Source organism: Hypanus sabinus, chromosome 11 (genome assembly GCF_030144855.1).
Source record: "Hypanus sabinus isolate sHypSab1 chromosome 11, sHypSab1.hap1, whole genome shotgun sequence".
In the NCBI taxonomy this organism is placed as follows: Eukaryota; Metazoa; Chordata; class Chondrichthyes; order Myliobatiformes; family Dasyatidae; genus Hypanus; species Hypanus sabinus.
The window spans coordinates 97,578,372-97,604,449 of NC_082716.1; the positions used below are offsets into that span (position 1 = coordinate 97,578,372).

At 45.7% G+C, this 26,078-nt stretch overlaps 1 protein-coding gene across 1 annotated transcript in view; it reads right to left on the bottom strand.

The window, feature by feature from the left end:
* Window positions 1–26,078, bottom strand: part of LOC132402214 (probable voltage-dependent R-type calcium channel subunit alpha-1E) — a 600,800-nt gene that overhangs the window by 367,305 nt on the left and 207,417 nt on the right. The window contains exons 5-6 of the mRNA XM_059984957.1: window positions 12,822–12,913; window positions 3,987–4,139 (exon numbers count right to left, since the gene is read on the bottom strand). Of these exons, the coding sequence (XP_059840940.1) occupies window positions 3,987–4,139; window positions 12,822–12,913 (245 nt within the window). The remainder of the gene's footprint in view (window positions 1–3,986; window positions 4,140–12,821; window positions 12,914–26,078) is intronic.

Here is a 26,078-nt window from a genome sequence, read left to right on the forward strand (position 1 = left end):
AAGTCTGCGCTGAGTGCAAACCGCACTTCTACCATCCTGAAAAGGCGCAACTTATCAAGGCCACCCACCCCTTTGAGCAGCTGAGTGTTGACTTTAAGGGCCCCCTTCCCTCCACCGACCGCAATGTCTATTTTCTCAATATTATCGAAGAGTACTCACGGTTCCCCTTTGTCATCCCCTGCCCCGACACCACTACCACGTCCGTCATAAAAGCCCTGCGCCAGCTCTTCACTCTGTTCGGATATCCCTGCTATATCCACAGTGATAGAGGGTCCTCCTTTATGAGTGACGAGCTGCGCCAGTACCTGCTGGCTAAGGGCATTGCTACTAGTCGGACCACGAGTTATAATCCCCGGGGAAAAGGACAGGTGGAGAGGGAGAATGCCCCAGTGTGGAAAGCCACACTTTTAGCCCTTAAGTCAAAAGGGTTGCCGGTCTCTCGATGGCAGGAGGTCCTCCCTGAGGCACTCCACTCTATCCACTCCCTGTTATGTACCTCCACCAATGCCACCCCTCACGAGCACCTATTCTCTTTTCCCAGGAAGTCTGCCACTGGGACCACCCTACCAGCTTGGCTGACGTCCCCAGGGCCAGTGCTGCTCCGGAAACATGTGAGGAGTACTAAATACTCCCCGATGGTCGAGAGGGTTCACCTTCTATATGCGAACCCCCAGTATGCTTACGTGGTCTTACCTGATGGGCGGGAGGACACGGTCTCCGTCCGCGACCTGGCGCCCGTAGGAGCAGCAGTCCACTACCCTGAACACTCCACGGTAACTATGAACCCTGTACCCGAGGTGACACTACGCACACCGAGCCCTACACAGACTCCTCACGACACTCCTATACAGGCGCCTCGCACACACATGAGGGATCACTGACGCCTAGTGGGCTGACACCTCCAGTTAGGCCAGAACCAGCACAACCACCGTCTCTGGTACAATCACCACCGGCACCTGTGCAATCACAGCCGGTGCTACATAGATCACAGCGACAGATTCGACCACCTGATAGACTTAACCTGTAAATATACTTGTAAGAAACTTCGCCCCATGGGGACTCTCTTTTAAAACAAAGGGGGGGTGAATATGGTGAACTACATATACCTGTCTGGACACGCCCCCTGCTGACTGTTCCTGTGGCTCCTCCCACAGATCCCGGTATAAAGGCGATTGAGGCCTGAGCCCGGCCCTCAGTCTCCAGGATGTAGTATGGTGGTCAACTACTGCTTGTTCTTTCTTCCAGTCAATAAAAGCCAATATCTCGCCTTCACGTCTCAGAGAGAGTTATTGATGGTGCATCAGGTATATAATCTCCATTTTCACTTTTGTCATTTTTGCTTTTTTTTTGCACTGTAAATATTTCTGCACTTTTTCTAAAACCTTTCCATCTCTGGCATACCATAAGTATCTTTGCACTGAATGTGCTATTGTTGCCTGCTGTAAGATTTTTAAAGTCCCCACCTTCATAAGGGCACGTGACCTTCACCAAAACCAAATGGTGTGACTCTCTCCATCCTCTCCAAAGCCTCCACATCTTTCCTTTAATGTGTTGACCAGAATTGAATGCAATGTGGCCCATCCAGTTTTATAAAGCTGTGAATAACTTCCTGGCTTTTGAAACTATTGCCTACATTAATGAAGTCAAGCCGTATGCCTGCTTTACCATCCTATCAATAGCTTTTGGGATCCCTCTATTCATCAGCACTGTTAAGGGTCTGCCATTAAATGTGAACCTGTCATTAATTGTGTACTACCCTTTCATGTTTTACCTCCCAAAGTGCAACATCTCACACCCTTCCACACCTAGAAATGAATTATATCCTACAGTATTCTTCAGTAATTTATGCAGTCCACAACGTCGCCAATTGAGTGGGCTTTATCATCGCTACTCTGACAGCAACTGCTAAATCTGAGACCTCTGCTGCTACAAAACACAAGGGCAAAAAACATTGGGGAACACTACTTCTAGTAGGTTTGTATCCAAGCCACATACCATCCTGACTTGGAAACATCATTGGTCCTTCCGTACTGGGTCTAAATCCTGAAACATCCCTGCTAATAGCATCACTGGCAGTGGTTCACGTGCATGGCTCACTTCCACTGCCTTCAATTATGAATGGAAATAAATCTGGCCTTACTAGTGACTACTATATTCCTTCTGTCCTGACTCACTGGACAAGGCTCAACCTTGTGGGGAATTGAACCTCACAGATTAAAAAAGTTGCAGGATCAACAATTCAGGGTCTAGCAGATAGTGTAAAGGAGGCCACCTTCAGCCTAACCTGAAAGGTTGACTATCTGTCTACCAGATATTGCTTGACCTGCTCCTGCAGTTTGTTTTCTGCTCCGAACTCCAGCAGCTGCAGTCAATGAGTGTTGAGGAGAAAACTCTCCTGGCCAATGGGTGTTGAGGAGAAAACTCTCCTGGCCAATGGGTGTTGAGGGGAAAACTCTTGAACAGTTGAAGTCATAACTCATGCAAAGGAAGATAGTTCTGGTTGTTGGTGGTCAACAGTCTAGCTCCAGGACATCACAGCAGCAGCACCTGAGAGTGAGGGACTCAAAGATCAAGAAATGGCTCATCTCCTCACTTAATCTACAAGGCATGAGTCAGGAGTACAATAGAATACAGTCCAGTTATCTACAGGAGTGCAATAGCAGAAACACTCAAGGAGCTTTGAGTGAGGATCATGCAGCCTACTTGACTTACATATCTGGCACCAACATATTCATTCGGTCCACCACCAGTGTAGAGGTTTACAGTGTGTACCAGCTTCTAAAAGCACTGCAGTTACTCCAGGCTCCTCCAATACCACCTCCCAAACTGTAGTGGTTCAAGAAGAGCAATTTGAGAAAGGCTATAAATGCTAGCCTGTCCCATATCACACATTCATGTGTCCATCTAAAGCCTCTTAAATACCTCTGTCGTATCTGCTACCATCACCACCCAGGCAGCACGTTCCAGGCACTCACCCTCTCCATGCAAAAAAAAAATGCCCTGTGTATCTCCTTTGAACATCCCCACTTTCAACTTGAAAGCATGCCCTCTACTATGAGACATTTTGACCCTCGGAGAAAGATACTAACTGTCTATCAGTTCCTCTCATAGTTTTATAAACTTCTATCAGGCCACTCCCCTACCCCCCAACTTCCAATGCTCCGGAGGACAGACTCCACAGAAAGGAATACTGGTTTGAGAGAGAAAACAAAGACAACATAATAGTGAGAAAATAAAACAAAATAAACAAATTTATCTGAATCCGAAGGAATAAAACTTCAGACTTGATACATCATTCACAAATGACAGCTCAATAAAAGGAAAGAATATTGTAGCAAAATAATGGGTCAATCATGTGCAATGTTAAAACCCAAAGTGAAGCAGAATACCCTGCTGCTCTTCTAAAGCTAAATGTGAATAGTGGAAATCTGTCAGCAATGCATAAAAATGTATCCTTTGGCAATGGTTCTGACCAAGATGTGAATTAGCACTGACATTCACCGTGTCAAGAGCATTACTTCATCCCGCAAATCAGAAAGCCTCTCCTGAAGATACTGCAGAGCTCAGTGTTGTCAACAGTTCAGCCTTACACATAGATTTTGACTACTTGGTCACTCTGTATATCTGGCCACAGGGTAAGCATGGACCCTGCCAAATAATGAGTTCTGCCTATCCAATTACAATCACCATAGAATCCCACTTGTTTATGTACTCACTCACCACCTACACAGTTTCTATCCTTGCCTCTGAACCACACCCGGTTCCTTCATGGCCTTTGTACTGTATTTTAGGGCCGCATTTGGCAAGAAGACCCATTCCACAGGATAGGCTACACGTTCCTTCACTGTTTGGCCATGGACTCTCATGAATTGGGATTGGCTAAACATTCCTTCATAATGGAAGCAGACTACAGCACTCTTGAATGCCGACTGGTCAAAGAATCTGCCAGACTAATGCAGCCCAAGATATTTCCTAATGACACTTACCGGCGCCATCTGTGTAGCAGGTATGGTGCAGTTTACCATAGTAGAACTCGAGGCCAATGATGGCAAACATGAGGATGGCAAAGAAGAGGAGCAGGCCAATCTGCAGCAGAGGTACCATTGCTTTCATGATGGACTTCAACACAATCTGCAAACCTACAGAGCAGGAAAACAACAAAAAGAGTCAGATCTTACTGATCCCAGCTGTCCTCCCTCATGGTCTCAGGAAGAACAGCAGCTCCTAACGTTCTCTTTCTCTGACTGCCACTAACTATCAACAGCTTATCAGCATGCCGAGTTCGGTCCAACCCTATCAGAGATATTCCCTTTTCATATTTCTATAAAGAGTCAGTCTTGCTGCCCATCATGTTGATTCTGAGTACCCATCAGGACTACTTCTATTTAGCAGTCTGCTTTGCCTCGGTGATTCAAGTGTTCATCGAGATCTTTCTTAACTCTTGTGGAAGCATCTGCCTCCACCACATTCTCAGGTCAGGGTATTCCCAAATCCCATTATCTGTGTGAAAAAGTACTTCCTCAAAACCTCTGTACTTACCATAAAACTACATTCACCTGTTCAGACACACCAGCTACACAGGGAAGGATTTCCTACTATCAACAACATCCCCGTAATTTTGTATCATGTTTGTCACGTCTTCCTGTACCCTCCATTCCAGACAACATCCAGGTGAATCTTTTCAGCACCCTCTGTAGTTACATTTTCATATTTACCTATACTCTAGCAAACAGAACTGTATATACTACTGTGGCCAAACAAATATAATACAATTCCAACCAAATGTCCCTGCTCTTATCCTTTGGTGACCAAGCTAAAGAAGGCTAGTATCCTATGTGCTTTTGTTTTCACCTTATCAGGGTTAGACATCATTGTCCATTGCTCTGGCCGTCTGACCAATAGGTCATTATCACCCTATAATCCATGAATTCATCACCAACCTGTACTCATGTTCAAATTGTTTATACAATAAACATTAAGGAATCCAGCACCATTCCCTGTGCTACACCAAATTTCAAAGTAAATTTATTATTGAAGTACATATATGTCACCACATACAACCCCAAGATTTGTTTTCTTGTGGGCATACATGCTAAATTCAAGAAAAACTGTAGAATCAATGAAAGATCAAATGCGACAGGATGGGCAAACAACCCCTGTGCAAAGGACAACCATCTGCGCAAATACAAAATAAAACACATAAATAAGCATCAAAAATCAAGAACATGAGATGAAGAGTCCTTGAAAGAAAGTCCACAGGTTGTGGGAACATTTCAATGGTGAGGTAAGTGAAGTTATCCCCTCTGGTTCAAGAGCCTGATAGTTGGGGGATAATAACTGTTCTGAATCTGGTGCTTGGGTCCTGAGGCTCCACCTTCCTGATGGCAGCAGCAAGAAGCGAGACGGTGACGTGTTTGATAGCAGTGGCTTCTATGGAGCCAACCAAAGGTGATATTGTCCTTTTCAAATGTACTTTCTCACTATCACAACACCCTGCTGGAGATTAAGATATTAAAGTACTGCAAATCAGTGAGATGTTCGATGGCAGAGGAGCTGCTGCCTTTGTCAGAGAGGCATCAGAGGAGTCGGTGCATGAAGGCGGTGTGCAGTCTAACAGTCTTAGTCACTTTCCTTGTAATCACAAGACCCTGTTGGACATAGTCAATATGGAATGCTGCAAGTCTGATTACTGATTTATTGGTAGACACGAGGGAAGCTGTGTGGCCTTGGTCATAGGGACAACTAGGCCTCAAGCTGTGGTGTCGTCTAATTACGAGAGGTGTTGGAGATGGTGTGTTCCACCAGAGGCGGTGTGATGCTGTGTTTAAGCTGAAGTTAGTGCTGCTCCCTCCCTCACCCCCCCCCCCCCCACTATGTTCACTCAGCTGAAGACAAACTGGTTGACCAGATTTCTACAACATTCATGGACAGGGTCCATACCATAATGGACTATACAGTATTTTGTGTGATTGTATTTTAATGATAGCTTATATGTGCTGTCTTATATATGGTATATCTGTCTTGTGCTGTGTGTAGCTGTCAGTACTGTCTTTTGCACCTTGGCCCTGGAGTAATGCTGTTTTGTTTGGCTATATTCATGTATGGTTGAATGAACATTGAACCTGAACTTGAACTCAAACTTGGCCTGGGTGGTGGGAGACCCTTAAGATGGATGTTGCTTTTCTGCAATAGCACACTGTGCTCCATGGTAGAGAAGGCTTCACCCATAATGGACTGGTCTGTATCCACTACTTTTTGTAGGATTTTCTGTTCAAGGGCATTGGTATTTCTATACAAGGCCATGATACAACCAATATATTCTCCACCATGCATCTACAGAAATTTGTCAAAGTTTTAGATGTTGTTGAATCTTTGCAAACTTCTAAGGAAGCTGCCGTACTTTCCTTGTAATGGGTTCAGGATAGATCCTCTGAAGTGATAACACTGTTGACTCTTTTCACGTCTGATCCTCCAATGAGGACTGGAACATGGACCTCCAGTTTCTTCCTCCTGAAGTCAGCTCCTTGACATCTACTTGGTCTTACTGATATTGAGTGAGATGTTGTTGTGGCACTACTCAGCCAGATTTTCAATCTCCCTCCTATATGCTGATTTGTCCACCACCTTTAACTTGGCCAACAACAGCAAACATCAGCAAACTTAAATATGGCATAGAAGAGTGCTTAGCCTCACAGTCATAAGTTCAAAGCAAGTAGAGCAGGGGGCTAAGAACATAACCTTGTGGTGCATCTGTGCAGATGGAGATTGTGGAGGGCATGTTGTTACCAATTTGAACTGACTGGGGTCAAGGAAATCAAGGATCTAACTGCGCACAGAGGCTTCAAGGTCTTGAAACTTACTGATTAGTTTTGAGGGGATGATAGTATTGAATGCCAAACTGTACTTGGTAAAGAGCCTCCTGATGTATGCACCTTTGCTGTCCAGATGTTCCAGAGTTGAGTGAAGAGCCGATGAGATGGCATCTGCTGTGGACCTGTTGTGCCAGTAGGAAAACTGGGGTGAATTCAAGTTGCATCTCAGGCAGGAGTTCATATTGTGGCAAGCATTCCGTCCATGATGACAGAGAAGAACAGATTGTTTATCTCAACAGCCATTTTTATTGCGACAAGCACAATAACAGTCAGAGTGCAATAGCTCAGTGAGAACTAACTCAGTCGTATATTGATGGGGGAGGTGACTATTACACACCCAGGTTACATTTCAGGGTGGCACACAAACACACAAGTGAGCAAGGTATAAGCAGAGCTAAAAGAAATGAACTTTAGACTCTCATCATAATTCTACTGAACACGCACACCACAAAAGCCTTTTAAAACAAGAACAATAATTAGTGCTGGCCATAAGGAATACAGGGGTGATCTGTTGACCGTGCCCCGCCCAGAGTGGCACAATGCCCCTCGCCTGAGAGGTCAGTCATACCAGCAACCACAGAGTCCGCAACAAAGATCTTAAGTCCTGGTGATGGTCGACTCTGCCATCTGGGGCACTTGGAAGTGGTTGTTGCCCCCCCCCCCCCCAGGGGAGGCACTGTATGATGAGGCAAGAGGCAGGATACCCAGAGTATCACCCCTCTTCCCTTAACTTGGTGGCCAAGGGCCGATACAGGGTCCTGCTGCAGCACAACTGCCTAGTGCTTCTCAGGCAGCCGCACCCGGTATACTATATCGGAGCACCTCTCCCGGCCCCTTCCAATGGCTTCCAAGTTTGGGGGATAGTCCCTTCTTCCAGGTGGAGCAGTAGACCCATACTCGGTTCTCCACAGTAAAGTCCTGTCCCCTGCTGTGGTCATCATAAGCTGATTTTTGACCGCAGCTGGCTGCACTTTGGCTCTGCCGAGCCGCAACATGAACAACCCATAGGTAATCCAAGCCGGCCTCCCCAGGAATCGCTGGCTGGGGAGGGGAACAAACACCCAATCCGCCAGCGTGCGCAGTTCCCACCCAAACACAAGTACCGTCAGCGTACACCTGGTGATTTCCTGAACTGGTATCCGGTATGGCCGCAAAGCAGTGATTCCAATCGCACTGGTGCTGGCTGACGAGGATGGCCAGGGTCAGTTAAATCATCCCACCAGCCCATCACTTTGCAGGTGAAGGGGGTGGTCCACATTTTGGTGACTGCCAGCTGCCTTCGCCGAACACCTGTGCCTCAAAGTTGCACCCCAGGTAGCTTTGGAGTTCCTCAGGGATGCCGAAGTGGCATGAGAATTCCTCTTCGAGCCTCTCAGCAGTGGTGGTGGCACTCTGGTCCGGGACCACGTATGTCTCTGGCCACTTTGTGAAGTTATCTATGGCAAAACACAGTGGTTTGATATAGCACTGCACCGATACCCCCATGGCTGACCTCTGGGTCAACAAGGAAAAGGTGTGCTGGATTGGGATATGCCAGCACTGGGTGAACACAGTTCGGAGCTGGTCGGAGGCTGCAGCGCAGGTGTCAGTCCAGGCCAAGGGCCTCTCCTTTTGCTGAGCTGGTGCAGGGAACTGGCGACCGTGGTAAAGTCCTTAATAAACAGGCAAAGCTCAAAGCATTGCCAGGGTGGGCCATTCCTTGACCTCTGCCACCTTTTTTTGATTGCCACTCCTTCTGCATTCACCATATGCCCCAGGAACTTCGTCTGGCGATGCAGCAGACAGCATTTTGTAGGGTTGAGGTAGAGTTTCGTCTGTTTGATGGCAGAAAAGACCTCTTCCAGGTTCGGCAGAGCATCATCAGAAATGGCAGTGACACAGCAACTCCGCAGAATGTGAGCCAGCACCCTCTCCGTCGATCTCTTGAATTTGGCTAGAGCGATACACAGCCCAAACAGCATTTACCCGAAAGTGCCACAGTCCTTGACCAATGTGAAGGTAGTTCTGGGTTGGACCTCCCAGGCCAGAAGCCACTGTGGAGATCGAGAGAGCTGAATCAGGTCGAACACACGATACAGTCCAGAGCATCTCAATTTGGGGCAGTGGACGGGAATCCTTCTGCGTCCTGGCACTGAGATAGTGGTAGTCTATGCGGAACCACCACGATCTATCTCTCTTCCTAACCAACACTGCCTGGGGCTGCCCACGTGTTGTCGGGGAGCTCGAAGACGCCAGCTGCTCCCAGCTCTGATCCACTGCTCCGCCTCCTGGTGTTTGCTGAGGGCCAGGTGATAGGGCCACAGGTGGATGGGGCAGGTTTCCCCAGTTTTAATGTGGTGTTGAACAAGCCAAGATAGGGTGTTGCCCCCCGGAACATCCACATGGCCTCCCAGTGAGACATCAGGTCCAGCCCAATGATGCTGGAGTCTCAGATGTCAGCTCGCCAACCTCGTGCCCTGTTGTGTTTCTCCCCACTGTGATATGCAGCCACCTCTTCCCTCTCATTGCCACACAGTCCATTTAACTAATTATGTGACTTCTAAAACCAATTGGCTGCACCAGTGATGATTTGGTGTGTCATATTAAAGGGGTGAATACTTATGCAATCAATTATTTTGTGTTTGTATTTATAATTAATTTTGATCACTTTGTAGAGGTGTTTTCACTTTGACACAAAAGTCTTTTTCTGTTGATCAGCGTCAAAAAAGCCAAATTAAATCCACTGTGATTCAAAGTTGTAAAATGATAAAGCAAGAACTTCCGAGGAGGTGAATACTTTTTATAGGCACTGTAACTAAAGCCTGCTTGAAGCAGGAGTGTACCTCAGACTACCAAAATTGGAGGTTCAAGTTATCACAGCCAGTTGATCAGCACAGGTCATTAGTGATGAGCCAGGTACCCCATATGGGCCAAATGCTTTCTGTGGGTTCACCCACCTGAAGTATGCTCTCACATCGGCCTGAGACTGAAATCGCGGAGTCATCAGGGGCTGTGGGAATTTGTGAAGTTTTGTTTTCCAGTGAAAGCGAGCATAGAAGGTATTGAGCTCATCTGAGAGTGAAAGCTTTGTAGTCACCTATGTTGCTTAGTTTCACTTTGTAGTAGGTGAATTCATTGAACTGCTGCCGCAGCTGTTGATCATCCTTCAGAGATTCAAGTTTGGTCCCGAACCGCAGGTGAGATGGCTTTCCATAAATCATACCTGGACCTCTTGTATCTTACTTGGATGCCAGACCTAAATGCAACTGATCTGGTCCTCAGCAGGTTGTGGATCTCATGGTTCATCCAGGGCTTCTCGTTGGGGAAGACCCTGAATAATTTTGTGGGGACACACTTGTCCACAACTTCTTCTATAAAGTTAATGACAACTGCAGTGTATTCATTCTGATCATCTCATGAGTCCTTGAATATGGCCCAGTCCATTTGCTTGAAGTAATCCCACAGGTGCTTCTCTGCTCCCATTCCTCCTCTTTGTTGTCCTTATCTCTGGAGACTTGCCCTTTAGCCCCTGCCTGTATGCAGGTAAGACGGCAGCCAAGTGTTCAGATTTCTGAAACGCGGTCTAGGCACGGAACAGTAGGCACTCCTAATCATAGTGTAGAAGTGGTCAAGTGTGTTGGAGCCTCTGGTGCTGCTGTTTATAAGCTGATGATAATTAGGCAGAGATTTCTTCAATCAAGTCCGTGACTATAATTTGAAATGTGTCATGATTGACAGTTCACCACTGGTCACAAAAATAAATCTTCCACCAACCCTTTGACTCCTATAACCAAATCACTTTTGGAACCAATTTGCCAACTTGCCTTAGATGCCATGGGCTCGAACTTTTTGAACTAGTCTCTATGTTGGACCTGTCAATGTCCTTACAAAGAGTCAAAGAGACAAAGTAAATCAGCATGATATCAGATCCATTAGCCCAATTCACCCAGGCTGACCATGGTGGCCATCAAGATAGTTCCATTTACCCTTGCTTGGGACCCCTCCAAACCCCTCCTACCAAATATCTTTTAAATGTTGTTATCATCCAACATGAATAATCTCTCCCTATTACTCAGGCCTTGAGCCCTAGCGACATCCTTAGCAATCTTCTCTACACTCTTTCTAGATTAATGATGTCTTCCACTTAACATGATGAACAAATGATATTAGTGCATAATACTAACAGTGTGGTCTCACCAAAATCTTGTACAAATGCAACATAAAGTCCCAACTCAAATACTGGATCACATGCGTTCCGAGGTCCTCACCTTTCTTCAGCTTCCACATCCAGTACAGCATCCTTCATCATTTCCACCAGCTGAAACAAGATTCCACCACCAAACACATCTCCTTCTCCCTGCCCCTTTCTACCTTCTGGACGTACCACTCCCGCCGTGATCCCCTGGTGTGTTCATCCTGCCACAACCCCCCTCTCTTACCACTGGCACATTCCCCTGCGCTCACTTTTAGTCTCTCTCACCACCATTCAGAGATGTGAGCAGCCCTTCCAGGTGAGCTAGATGTGTACCCCCCTCCAACCTCATTACTGCATTCCGTGAGTCCTCTACTTTGACGAGACCAATTGCTGACTGGAGGACTGCTTTGCAGAACCTCTATGTTCAGTCTGCAAGGGTTATCCCAAGTTCTTGGCTGCAGACTATTTCACTTCCCTGACCCATTCCCACACTGAACTGTCCATTCTCACCCTTCCCCACTGCCAGAATGAAGCCCAGCACAAACTAGAGAAACAACTCCTCAAACTCTGACTACACTGAATTGTCTAGTTTTAGGTAACTCACCTCTGGTAGCTTGATATTCTCTTCTCCCTCCTGTCCTGCCTCTTCCCCCCCCCCCCACCCCCAATCCTCCCCTGACTTTCCCATTTTTGTGTCTTTTAGCTCAACTTCTCATCTCTGGTTACCCATTGCTGTCCCCTGTTGTAATACCAGCAACATTACATACCCACGCCTACCCGTGGGGAAACAGCCAAAATCTTTCTTCCAAGGTTGAGATATCAAATATGAGAGAACATGCATTTATGGTGGAGGAAGGAAGTTTAAAGAGTTGTGTCAGGGCAAGTTTTATTTTACACATTCCTGGAATGGGCTGCCAGGGTGCTGGTGAAAGCAGGAATGATAGTGGTGTTTAACAAGCACATAAATATGCAGGGAATGGAGGGAAAAAGTGAGTGTCAGGTTGCTGATATTTCAAACTGGATGACAGCCTACCTGGGGGAATTGGTGCTGGTACAGGTCACGGTTTCTTTGAACTGTGAAGAGGAGAGTAACAGAATATTGGACTTGGGGTGTCCAAAACAATAGGTCACAGATACAAGAGTGGAGAGATTTAAAAGAGACCTGAGAGGCAACTTCTTTACACAGAAGGCAGTGAACACCTGGAATGAGCTGCCAGAGAAAGTGGTTGAGGTGGATCTTATTGCAAGATTGAAGAGGCATTTGGATAGGTGCATGCGGGGGGGGGGGGGGTGGCTTGGATGATATGGGCTATGTGGGGGCAACAGGGACTAGCAGGAAGTAAGCTATGATGGATATGGACTAGTTGGGCCAGAGTCTGTTTGCATGCTATCTTACCCCAACTTATAGAGTTTAATGTATAGACATGTGAGGTGTTAGGAAGAATGAGAAGAGGCAATCTGGAATAAAGGACACTGTCTAAAGAGGTTCAGGAAAAGAAGGTCTTGGGGGGTGGTGGGAACACAATCATTGAAAAAGGTTTTTATCAAGGTACAGAGTATAAACCAAGGAGATTGTCCTGAACCTTCTGGCCCAACCTCAGCTATAGTAATGTGTTCTGTTCTGGTCACTTCACAAGGAGGAGGTGAAGCCATGAGAGAGGGTGAAATACGTATATATTAAGAGGGCCAGTAGTTACAAGAGAGAAGCAGAGTGGAGATCGGATGGAAGTTTATAAAATGTTGAAGATTTTTCATTCCATGAAAAGCAGACTCACTGGGAATCCCAGACACCAGCTTCAGAGGTCTCAGAACACGGACTGCCCTCAGAGTTCGGAGGTTGAAGTGCGTTGCTGCTGTGGCCAAGAGCCTGGAAGGAAAAAGGAGAGAGTTGGGCTGTGTCCTTGGGATTAGGAAGAGAACTCACACTGCTCCACCACACCTCAACCAATTAATTGTGCTGCTGAGTACAGGCAGTCCTGGGTAATGGCAGGGCTGCGTTCATGAGACCTGTTTGTCAGTTGGAAATGAACAGGACCACAGAGAGAGCAGTATCAGCAGAGCAAGGCATGGGAAAAGTGGCTATCGGTAACATAGTGAGTACGTCTACTCAATGGTAGCTGCTCTGCTCGGCTGGGCTTCGTATATCAAGTCAGGAATTTATGATCCAGAGAGGACCTGTACTTGAACATAAAAACATTACACAGAAGGATTGCACTGACAGGCAGTGAACTTCCGTTCCCATACAACAACAGCCATTGAATATGTCACCCGGGTACCAGCACTGTCAGCTGATTGACTTTAGAGCTCAAAGTAAATTTATTATAAAAGTACATACACACAGTGACCTCTTTATTAAGTACAGGAATGACCATGCATTACTACAGTAGTGTGCAGGAATGTACCTAATAAAGTGGCCACTGAGTGTATGTTTGTGGTTTTCTGCTGCCGTGGCCCATCCAAGATTCGCTGTGTTGTGTTCAGAGATGTTTTTGTGCACACTACTGTTGTAGCAGTTTTGAGTTATTGTTGCCTTACTTCAGCGGCCACTCTCCTCTGAACACTCTCATTAACAAATGCTTTCGCACACAGAACTGCAGCTCACTGAATTTTTTTTGCTTTTCACACCATTCTCTGTAAATTCTAGAGACTGTTACATGTAAAAATCCCAGGAGGTCAGTAGTTTCTGAGAGACTCAAACAACCCCGTCTGGCACCAGCAATTATTTTACGTTAATTCCCCATCTTGATGTTAAGTCTGACCATCTGAAGCACTTTACCATGTGTACATGCTTTTATGCTTTGACTTGCAGCCACGTGATTGGCTGATTAGATATTTGCATCAATGAACTGGTAAACGGGTGTACCTAATAAAGTGGCCACTGAGTGTATTTTTGTTGGGAACAGATTCAAAAGGAGTGGATTTAGAATGCAGATCAGTGAGTTTGAATGGAGGAGTAGTATCAACAGTTATTTGTAATTCAGGTATATATGTGTACCTAATAAAGTGGCCAGTGAATGCCTATGCTACCTTGAGATTAATTTTTGTGCAGGCTTTTACTGGAAGAATAAAGAAATACAATATAATTTAGGAAAACTACACATAAACAAATACTGACAAAGAAAAAAACATAAAAGGATAAACTACACAAATAAAACACAATACTGGCAACAGGAGTTGTAATACTGAGAACATAAGTTGTAAAGGGTCTCTTAAAGTGAGTGTGTAGGCTGTAGAATTAGTTCAGAGTTGTGGTCAGTAAAGTTATCCATGCCAGGTCAGGAGCCTGATGATTGTAAGGTAATAACTGTTCCTGCGCCTGGTGTCATGAGACCTAAAGCTCCTGTACCTCCTGCCCAATGGCAGTAGCGAGAAGTGAAGATAGGCTTGATGGTGGAGGTCTTTGTCGATGGATGCTGCTTTCTTGCGGCAGCACTCCATGTAAATGTATTCTGTGGTGAAGAGGGCTTTGCCTGTGATGGACTGGGCAGTGGTGTTTCCATACCAAGCTGTGATGCAACCAGTCAGGATACTGTCCACTGTGTATTTATAGAAATGTTTTTGGTGACATTCCAAAGTTTATGCAAACTTCCAAGAAAATTGAAGTGTAGCCATGCCTTCTTTGCACGTACTGGTCCCAGAATAGATTCTTTGATATGTTATTGCCAAGGAATTTAAGCTACTGACCCTCTCGTAGACTTCCAGCTTCTTTCTCCAGTTGTCAATGACTAACCCATTGGTTTGGCTGTTGTTGATTGAGAGGTTGTTGCATATTTTTAGTCTCCCTCCTTGTTACAATATGCGCCTTACCTTACCTGCTCATTGAAAGCTGCTGCCCCTTGGGAGGTGAGGACTGATCTGTGTCAGGAGCATTGCCTCCCCTCCCACTGGCTCAGTGTCGGTAAGGTTTATATCTAGCATGCAGTAACCAAGCGGTCTCTTTTCTGCTCAGGTTGCCGAGGACCGGGTAGACGAGGGTGCCATGGAAACAGTAGATAGTGGAGGTGTGCTGCAGTGCAGATGGCCCAAGCATACAATCTAAATAAGTATTTGCCACTGTGTTTACATTTAGTGTCTGTTTTGTCCTGCTACTTTGTGCACACAGCTTAGACAAGTATCTGCAACCAAGTTTAGCTTGAAAAGTTTACTGAAGGTTTAGTGTCTATCTTGTCCTGTAAATAGTTAACTTACATACTGGTAGTAAGTTTCTTCTGTCCCCACTTGGTAGCTGTCAAGCGTGATTTCCCACAACAATTGGCACTGCAAGCAGGATTCGGTGTTTGAACAGAACATAAGTATCTTTGGAAGGAAAACTTAGAGAGAGAACCCCTGGTATGAGGAGAGCTGAATTCTTGGATGGACCAATGATGGTGCGGGATTTGGGAGTCTCACCAACCCACTGGCAGACTACGGGATGCCCACAGATGGTCTAAGGGGTGAAAATCGAACACCACATCGTGTCTATACATAATAAGCCAGGGTTCCCCAAGAGGAAGGGGAGCCCAAGGGATGCTTTCTGGCTGCTGTAGTGTGGCAGCAACAGGAGGTAATCTCACAAAAGGAGAAAGAGGTAGATGGTTTGAGGAAGGCAATAGAATCAATAAACCAACAATGTGTTACCACGGGAGAGTCCCTGGGCAGTGCCAATCCGGGCCAGGGAGTTAGAAGGTCTAATTTGCATCTGGACTCCATTAAGGTGCAAGAGCTGATGATGCCAGGAGGCAAACCCAACACGTGGATGAAGGACGGGAACATTTGGTTAGATGGTAAGGATGGGAAGAGAGCCTTGGGGATCCTCCTCTGCGTGACTGCCCTTCCCCACTTGCATTACTGGCCAGACCGGTGGCCACACAGTCCCAGACCAGGCAAGGGGCTGCCAGATTTTAGTCCCTCCAGCTTCTATGGAACAGGATGAGGAAGAGCAGCAGACTGGGAGAGAGGGATCTGGGGAGGATAGCACCATGGTTCTCCCTGAGACAACCACCATCTGTGAGTTCTCCACTAAGGAACTGGCAGAGCTGGGAGACAAGTATGGGCAGAAGTTAGAGAAACCTCTGCCCTGCTGGGCTGCACGGAGTGCTGGAACGAGTCTATTCCAGGGGCCTGTCAGGGGGCACCAGATGATCAACAATGCCGAGAGGGCCACCCGCTTCCCATGGGGGTGAGGAATCTCTATGGGATGGAGTGATAGTAGTGGTTATGGTCAGGCATCCCTCACTGTTCGAATGGGATTTGCAGCTCTGGGTGGAATGCAACCCAGTGGGGGAAGGGAACAGAGCCTTCAGTAGTGGGGTCCAGTCACAAGAGATCAGTATCAGGTTTAATATTAGTGGCATGTGGTGTGAAATTTGTTAACTTTGCAGCAGTACTACAATGCAATATATGATAAATATAGAAAAGAAAAACAGAATTACAATAAGTATATATGCATATTAAATAGTTAAATTAAGTAGTGCAAAAATAAAGAAGTAGTGAGCTGTGTTTTGGGTTCAATGTCCATTCAGAAATCAGATGGCAGAGGGGAAGAAGCTGTTCCTGAATCACTGAGGGTGTGCCTTCAGACTCCTGTATCTTCTTCCTGATGGTAACAATGAAAACTGGGCATGTCTTGGGTGATGGGGATCCTTAATGATGCACACCGCCTTCTTGAGGCACCATTCCTTGAAGATGTCTTGGATACAATGGAGGTTAGTGCCCATGACGGAACTGACTAATTCTACAGCTTTCTGCAACTTACTTTGATCCTGTGCAATTGCCCTGCCCCCAAACCCATATCAGACAGTGATGCAGCCAGTAAGAATGCTTTCCACGGTACTTCTGCAGATGTTTTTGAGTGTTTTAGGTGACATACCAAATCTCTTCAAGCTCTCATTGAAGTATAGCTGCTGTCTTGCCTTTTTTATAGCTGCATCGATATGTTGCATCCAGGTTACGTCCTCAAAGATATTGACACCCAGGAACTTGAAACTGCTCAATCTCTCCACTTCTAATCCCTCTGTGAGGATTGGTTTCTGTTCCTTCGACTTACTCTTTCTTAACCAGCTCTTTGGACTTGCTGTCATTGAGTGCAAGTTTGTTGCTATGACACCGCTCAACTAACTGGTATATCTCACTTCTTTGCGCCCTCTCATTTCCATCTGAGATTCTGCCAACAAGTGTATCAACAGCAAATTTATCAATGGAATTGAGCTATGCCTAGCCTCACAGACAGGGGTATGGAGGAAGCGCAGCAGTGGGCTCAGCACAAATCCTTTGAATTGCACCAGTGTTGATTATCAACAAGGTGGATATGTTATTTCGAATCAGCACAGACAGACAGACATACTTTATTGATCCCGAGGGAAATTGGTCTTTCAGAAGATGGTGGTCTTCCAGTTAGGAATTCAAGGAAGAAGCTGCAGAGAGGGGTGCAAAGGCCCAGGTTCTGGAGCTCGTTAATCAGGTCTGTAGGAATGATGGAGGTAAACGCTGAGCTATAGTCAATAAGCAGCAGCCTGACATAAGTATTCGTATCGTCCAGGCGATCTTAGGCGGTGTGGAGAGCCATTGAAATCACGTCTGCTATAGAGTTATTGTGGTGATAGGCAAATTGCAGTGGGTCCAGGTCCTCCCTGAGACAGGTGTTAATGCTAGCCATAACCAACCTTTCAATGCATTTCATTACTGGAGGTGTGAGCTCACTGGATGGTAGCTCACACTGCTCATCTTTGGCACTGGTATAATTGTTGCCCTTTAGAAATAGGTGGGAACATCCCACTGCAGCAATGAGAGTTTGAAAATGTCCTTGAATACTCCTGCCAACTGGTTGGCACAGGTTTTCAGAGCCTAGCCAGGTGCTCCACCTTGCGAGGGTTAACCCTCCTGAAAGAAAGCCTGAAGTCGGCCTCCAAGACAGAGATCACAGGGTTGTTGGGTGCAGCAGGAATCCTTATAGCTGTGGTTTTATCCCCCCTTCCAAAGCGAGCATAAAAGGCATTGAGCCCACCTGGTAGTGAAGCATCGCTGCTATTTATAATGTTTGGCTTTGCTTTGTCAGAAGTAATGGCCTGCAAACCCTGTCAGAGATGACATGTGTTCGACGTCGACTCCAGTCTCTCGGAATGGTCTCTTCGCTCTTAAAATAGCTGTCCTCAAATCATACCTGGTTTTTTTGTACAGACCTAGATCTTCAGACTTAAATGCCACAGATCAAGCCCTCAGTAGACTACGAACCTCCTGGCTTATCCATGGCTTTGGTTTGGGAGTGTATGTAGTTTTCATAGGCACACATTTATCCACACAGGTTTTAATGAAGTCAGTGACAACTGTGGCATATTCATCCAAGCCCAAAGATGAATCTCTGAATCCTGTCCAGCTTACTGACTCAAAGCAGTCCTGTAAGCACTCCTGAGCCTCCCTTGGCCGTACCTTCTTGGTCCTTGCTACTGATCTATCATAACAGTGACTTTCCACCAGGGGATCATGTGTTAAATTCAACCATGATTGACAATTATTTATTTATTAATTGAGTCACAGTGGGCCTATCCAGCTGTGTTGCCCAGCAAACCCCATTTGAATCCTACCCTAATCACAGGGCAATTTACAATGACCGATTTATCTACCAACCACTACATCTTTGGATCGTGGGAGGAAGCTGCTGCAGTCACGAACTCCGTACAGGCAGTGACAGGAACTGAACCCGGGTCGCCTGTACTGTAAACATCATGCAATACGCTACAACACCACCTTTATTCAGTTAAAGCAGCAGCACACGATCTAAAAGGAGAGGTGCTGCCCTTCTTGGGACAAGCGATAGACAGATGCTGCCATCAGATTACTGGAGGAATTAGAGTAGATGAGGGCGGGTCCCTGTAGTCGATTGTGCAAATTAGACAAGCAGCCTGGGAATGGAAGGTCCCACATGACCTGTGAAGAACCGTTTCTGGCATTGCTCAGAGCCAGGTTCCTAAAGGAGCAGGTAAATTGTGTTTCCACTCCCACCCTACATGCCATCTGCCCAGAGAAGAGAGGTCAGGAGGCCACTAAGGAGGGAAGGTCATTCCTCAAGCCCTCTACCGATAAGAACACCTTCTGTCCTCCACTGGATTCCTCACATTCTGCTCAGAATTCCCTTTATCCTTCACTAGAGAATCTGCAAAAGGCACTGGAGGGCCTTTGGCTACAGAGGGGTGGGATAGTGGGTAGTGCCTTCCTGTACCCACCCCCCCCGTAATAACCTGTGAATGGTTTGAGTTTGAAAAAAGTTGTATGAGGTGTGGTCACACGCGAGTCTGTGTGTGTATGTGCTTGTGCGCATGTGTGTGTGTGTGTTTGTGTTTGTGGCTGTGTTCACGTGCCTCTGTGTATACACAAAGCCTGTCTTGTGTTTGTTAATTTTCTATAGGAAGGGTGTTTGAATTAAATGCTTCAGCAGAAAGGGTGACTGATTGAAATATTTTGCCACTTTGTGGCTGTGTGAATGTATTAAGTCCCTTTGTTCTTTGGAAAATGCATTCAAGTTTTCCACTGTGGAAATTGTTCTATGTTTTTCCAAAGGCTCTGCAGGAAGGGAAATATGGACATGGATTATATGTCTGGCACTCTGTGGCTGTTCCACATCCCCAACTGCACACATGCAGAAGGGCTGATCGAGTGATGGACAGGCTGCAGAAACAGCAGATTAAGTTATTGACTCCCACCCACACCTTTCAGCGGTGAGGAGTGTGCCGTTACAGACAGTGGACGAAGTGAACTCCTGGCCAGCAGCCCTGTGGGGGAGGGGGGAATGGGTGGGCCACCAGGGCGCACGGAGACCAGGAAATACAGGATGGGTGGTGTTACTGGGGCAACGGGGGATAGTCTGTCAAAATACCCAATGGCTAACCAGGAGGGAGGGAGCTTGTGTCTTCCTGCATTACAGAAAGGCAAAGTGATGGATGCTTACAGGAGTGGTAATGATGGTGGTCAGAGTAAGATCCTACAACACATTCCTAAAGAACGGTGCATGAGAATGCAAACCACACCTGAACTTCAGACTGTTAAGTCTGCATGAAGGTACTATCACACGCTGCAGAAGGCTAGTACTGATCTCCTTTAATGATGAAGAACAGAACAGCTGGAGGAACTTGTTCAGCTTCTCTGGCTTTGTTCTCTCTTGGGGGAAAGCAGTCCATTTCAGCCAACCTTGCCCCACAGCGATAGCCCTGAAGAACTTGGGTTTCAGTAACCCTGGTGAAGTAGGTGAATTAAGGGCTGTCTAATTGTCTAATCCCAAGGTCCCGATTTGGAGAGTGGTTGCTGTGCCAACAGGGAAGGGGAAGGAGTGCTAGTGCAGGGGGTACGATGATCACAGGTCCAACCAACCAGTTGGACACAGTGAGTGTGAGCAGGACCAGTATGATGGGATGACTGGGTCAACACTGAATGGTGACAAGAACGTGGGCACTCACTGGACTCTAAACTGTAGTGCTTGGGCCAGGCTGTCCTGGGAACTGATATGCATGGCCTCTGTGATGGATGCACTGATCAGTGTGTCAATTGAGATGATGGTTGTTTTGGATGGTGGTCTTAAAAAACCAGATGGCCTTGGACCACCTGCTCGCAAAGAAGGGTGGCACCTGTGCTGTGATTGGTCAGGAGAGCTGCATCTGCAACTCTGACAAGACGGTGAACATTACACACCTAGCTGATTGTATCCAGCAGTCAGTAAGTAAGTCACTTGTGGAGGGCTAGCTCCGTAACTACCATACCCTGGGGGAAAGGCAGTGGTTTTTTGGAGCATTAGGGGGCTGGTAGATTGCTGTAAAACACTGGGTAGTAACTGGCTTCCGTTTAGCTGACGATCTCACAGCACCAGTCGGGTTTAAATCTTGTGTGTGGTAACTATGTTGTTTCTATTCTGCTTGGTTCACCGTGGACCAAGTAAATGAGGGAGCTGCTGAAATGGTAGACAGTGGTTGGTTTGCTACAGTGGAGAGGGCCTGGGTGCACACTTTAAATAAATATTTGCCACTGTGTGTGTACGGTTAGTATCTGTTTTGTCCTGCTACTTTGGGCATTCAGTATCTTTAACCGAGTTTAGCTTGAAGGGTTTACTAAATGTCTGTTGGGCCTTGGAAATAAATAGTTAACCTACTTAAAGATAGTGAGTCTCTTCTGTCCCCACTCACTGAACCTGTGAACAACACACCTATAAGTCAATTCGTCGCCTATTTTGATTTGGCCAAGTGTCATCAGCAAGCTTAAATACAGCATTCAAGCTGCACTTAGTCACACATTAGGTATAAAGTTAGCAAAGCAGGAAGCTAAGCGGATAGCCTTTGGGTGCACCTGTGTTGATGCTGATTGTCAGAGAGATGCTGCCAGTCTGTGGTTTGCCAGTGAATAAACAGAAGATCCAGTTGCATGGCGGAAGGTATTGAGCCAATGTCTTGGAGCTTAGTGATGAATTTTGAGAGGATGATAGTGCTGAATGTTGATTTGTAGTCAATGAAGAGCATTGTATTATATACATCTTCAATGTCCAGGTGTTCTGAAGCTGAGTGAAGTCAATAACATAGTATCTGCTGTGGACCTGTTATGACAGTAGGCAAACTGGAGTGGATCCAAATCTCTTCCCAAGTAGGACTTGATATGCTCAATCACCCTCTCAAAGCACTTCATCATTATAGATTTAAGTGCTACTGGACATAATCATTGAGGCAGGTTACCAGAATCTTCTTGGTAATAGGTATACTTGAAGCAGAAGGATGCCTCAGACTGCCAAAGCAAGAGGTTCAGGATGTCCATAAACACTCCAGCCAGTTGATTAGCACAAGTGTTCAGTGCTCAGCTAGTATGAGCTAGGTGCTTTCCATGGATTCACCCACTTGAAAGATGCTCTCTCGTTGGCCTCAGAGACCAAGGTTTCAAAGGTACATTTAATACCAGAGAAATGTATTCAATATACATCCTGAAATGCTTTTTCTTCACAACCATCCACGTAAACAGAGGATTGCCCCCAAAGAATGAATGACAGATGTTAGAAACCCAAAGCACCCCCCAGCTCCCCTCCCTCCCACGCGTAAGCGGCAGCAAGCAACAATCCCCCCTCCCCCCACCAACAAAAAAAAAGCCTCAACACCCGCCACTGAGCACTCAAATGTGGGCAAAGTAACAGCAAAGGCACAGACTTGCAGTACTCCAAAGACTACTTGTTCACTTGGTACTTAACATACCACAGGCTCTCTCTCTCTCCCTAATAAGGGGTAAAGAGGTGTCTCCATTTCACAGGGTCGTCAGGAGCAGTGGGGGTTTGTGAAAGTACCTTGTGTTAGTCAAAGCAAACATAAAAGGCATTGAGCTTATCTGGGAATGAAACCTTGTTGAGCTTAGGCTACATCCACACTAGACCGGATAATTTTGAAGATGCCGGTTTCGCATAAAAACAGTAGGCATCCACATTAGGCATTTTAAAAAATATTTCTGTCCACATTGAAACGGAGATTTCGCCAAATCTCCTCCTACTGTGCATACGCAGGACACATCTACCGAAAACAAGCGACTTGTTTGGTGTCGAATCTGACTGTGAAAGTGCGCGCTTGTGCAGTTACAAACTAGAAAAAAAAACAACGGACAACTGTTGGCTCTTGCGCAGGAGAACCTAAAAGTAAAAAAAAAACAAATACTGGAATGTACAGAGGCAACCGACAGGGAGTTCATGGACAGTATGACCCGGCTGAGGACGAACATTGAAAAACTGACTAACTGTTGCATTAATAAAGCCCCTTGTTAAATGTATAAAACATGTCTGCATCAGTATTACCTTGTATTTCCATACAATGTTACATTAGGCTGGTACACATCTATTGGCAGAGAAGTACTTGCATAAATAGGTAAACCACCTACATACGGGCAATGACAGAAAACAGGGCAAAGTAAATATACTTATTTATTCAGTAAGTTATGGGTCAAAGTATTTGGTGAGTACATTTTTAACTCTTCTGGCTTCAGTCTCGTTGCCGCCTGTTCTGAAATTGTTAGATTGTGTGGGGGGTTGTGTTCAGGAAAACAATGAAATGGAACGCTGCCGTCTGACAGTATTTTCAGATTTCTCTGGTTACCCCATCTACACTGATCTGCCCAAGTGGCTTTATCAAAATTACACACCCTGGACAGCGTTTCTGAAAAGCTCCGGTTTTAGGGGACAAAAACACCGTTTTAGTGTGGACAGAGGGTAAAAACGAGAGAAAAAGCTTCAGTTACAGATTTATCCGGCGTAGTGTGGACATAGCCTTAGTGCTGCTTGGTTTTGCTTTGTATGAGGTGGTGGCATTCAAGCTCTGCCACAGCTGTCCAACATCCGTCTGTGATTCTATATTAATTTGGAATTACCACTATGCATGTGAGGTGGCCTTCCAGAAGTCATACTTGGACCACTTGTATTTTCCCAGATCTGAACACTACAGATCTAGCCTTCAGCAGATTTTAAATCTCTTGGGACATCCAGGGCTTCTTTTCGGGGAAGATTTTGAAAGATTTTGCGGGGACAACCATGCTTGTCGTTCAGGTCCCCTGATGAGTGCTTGAACACTCACTGACTCAAAGCCGTTCCTCTGCCTTTCATGACCATCTTTTTGTTGTCTTTACGTCTGGTGCCTTGCCCTTTGGTCTCTGCTTATATACAGATAGGAGGAAGGCAGCCAGTTGGTCAGATTTCCTGAAATGCAGTCGAAGGATGGAATAGTGGCACCCTTGATGGTGCTCTAGGTCATGTGCAGATGGTAATTGAACCGATATTTCTTCAACCACAAACAAAAGAAAATCTGCAGATGCTGGAAATCCAGGCAACACACACAATATACTGGAGGAACTCAGCAGGACAGGCAGCATCTATGGAGAAGAGTACAGTCAACGTTTCAGGAAGGGTCCTGGCCCAAAATGTTGATTGTACTCTTTTCCAAAGATGCTGCCTGGCCTGCTGAGTTCCTCCAGCACCTTGTGTGAGTTATTCAGATATTTCTTCAAAGTAGCCAGAATGAAGTCTTGGGTAAGGATCAGCATCAGAATCAGGTTTTTTATCACTGACATATTGAGAAATCTGTTGCTTTATGACAGCAGTATGTGTATACATCAAATACATTGTAAGTTACAAGAAGAAACAGACATTTATACAAAAATAAATGTAGCATAAAAAGAGAGCAAAATAGTGAGGTAACATTCATGGTTTCATGGACCATGGAGAAATCTGATGATATAGCAATCTTGCCCTTATTTACTCTATTTTGCTTTCCAATGACTGCATTTTGTCCAGGAGGGTGCTAGAGAGTGGGGGTTGTTTTCCCCATTGCTTCATTCTGGCCTGAGGACCCCTCTGGTGTTTCTTGAATCGCTGACAGACATCTGGTCGCTTCCAGGTGCTGCACCTGCATTTCAGAGACTAGAGCTTGGCAAGTCCTTCAGACACATTCGGAGATTATAAGATTATATTTAGACAATTCAAAAGTGTATTTCTTAAAGGGAAATTACAGGCTGCAAAAGGATGCACATCTAGTATTTTCCCTGTGAGCTGTCCGCAAAATGCACTATATAGTGCCAGTCCCATTTTATTACTATTTATACTACTTTTTATTATTGTCGTTTGAAAGGGTAAATAGTGAGACTTATATATTAACCAAACTAACAGTGAGACTCAAATATTTTATTAATATTATTAACATAATCAAGCAGCTGGGGGTAATTTTCCTGGTACATTGATTCAAGGCAGTCAGATGATTTTCATACAGAATGAAACACAATTACAACTGGCTTCCCAAAGCCTCCTAGAGATGATAAAGTGTTTTACTAAAAGCAAACAAGAGTACAATGTTGGAGACATACAGCCAATTTGCACATAGACATTTTCACATGCAGCAATTGCACAATGACCATGTGCAATCACCACAAAACTACTGGCATTTGCTAGCATAATGGTGTAAAACCAAACACTACGTTCTTGAGCTCTCAATTGCTGTGCTATTAACTGCAAAACTGAGGTAAATCTACAATGACTGATGAATGAACGTTCACCACAATGAGAGGGCAAGAACCCCTACTCCTTTTCAAAGCAGTCCTTATAGAGCATGGAAACAGCACCTTCAGCCCAATTGATCCACACCAACCAGAACATTCTCATGTTACTCCCATTTGCCTGCATTTGGCCCAAACCATTCAAGTTCCCCCATTCCAAATACCTCCACAACAGACTCTCAAATCTTGCAATTGTACCAGCATTGACCACTTCCACTGGCAGAAAACTCCAAGTATTCACTAACCTCTGTGTAAAGGAGTTGCCTGTCAAGCCTGTTTTAAATCTCTCTACTCTTGTATCTGTGCCTTCTAGTTTTGGATACCCCAGGTCTGGGTAAAATCTTTGACTGTCCACCTTATCCATACCCCACATGATTTTGTAAAATTCTCTTTATTCTCCTGTACTCCAAAGAATAAATATCCAGCCAGCATGGCCAACCTCTCCCTCAACTCAGGCTCCTTAATTCCACGTCCCATTCTCATTCTGATATGTCAAACCATGGCCTCCTCTACTGTCAAGATGAAGCCACACTCAGGTTGGAGAAACAACGCCTTATATACAGGCTGGGTAGCCTCCAACCTGATGGCGTGAACATTGACTTCTCTAACTTCCGTTAATGCCCCTCCTCCTCTTCTTACCCCATCCCTGATAAATTTAGCTTTTTTTCCCCCTCTTTTTTTTCTCTCTCTGCCCATTCTCCATCTCCCTCTGGTGCTCTCCTTCCCCTTTCTCCCTAGGCCTCCCGTCTCATGATCCTTTCCCTTCTCCAGCTCTGTATCCCTTTTGCCAATCACCTTTCCAGCTCTCAGCTTCACCCCAACCCCTCCAGTCTTCTCCTATCATTTTGCATTTCCCCCTCCCCCTCCTACTTTTAAATCTCTTACTATCTTTCTTTTCAGTCAGTCCTGACGAAGGGTCTCGGCCCGAAACATCGATAGTGCTTCTCCTTATAGATGCTGCCTGGCCTGCTGTGTTCCACCAGCATTTTGTGTGTGTTGCTTCAATTTCC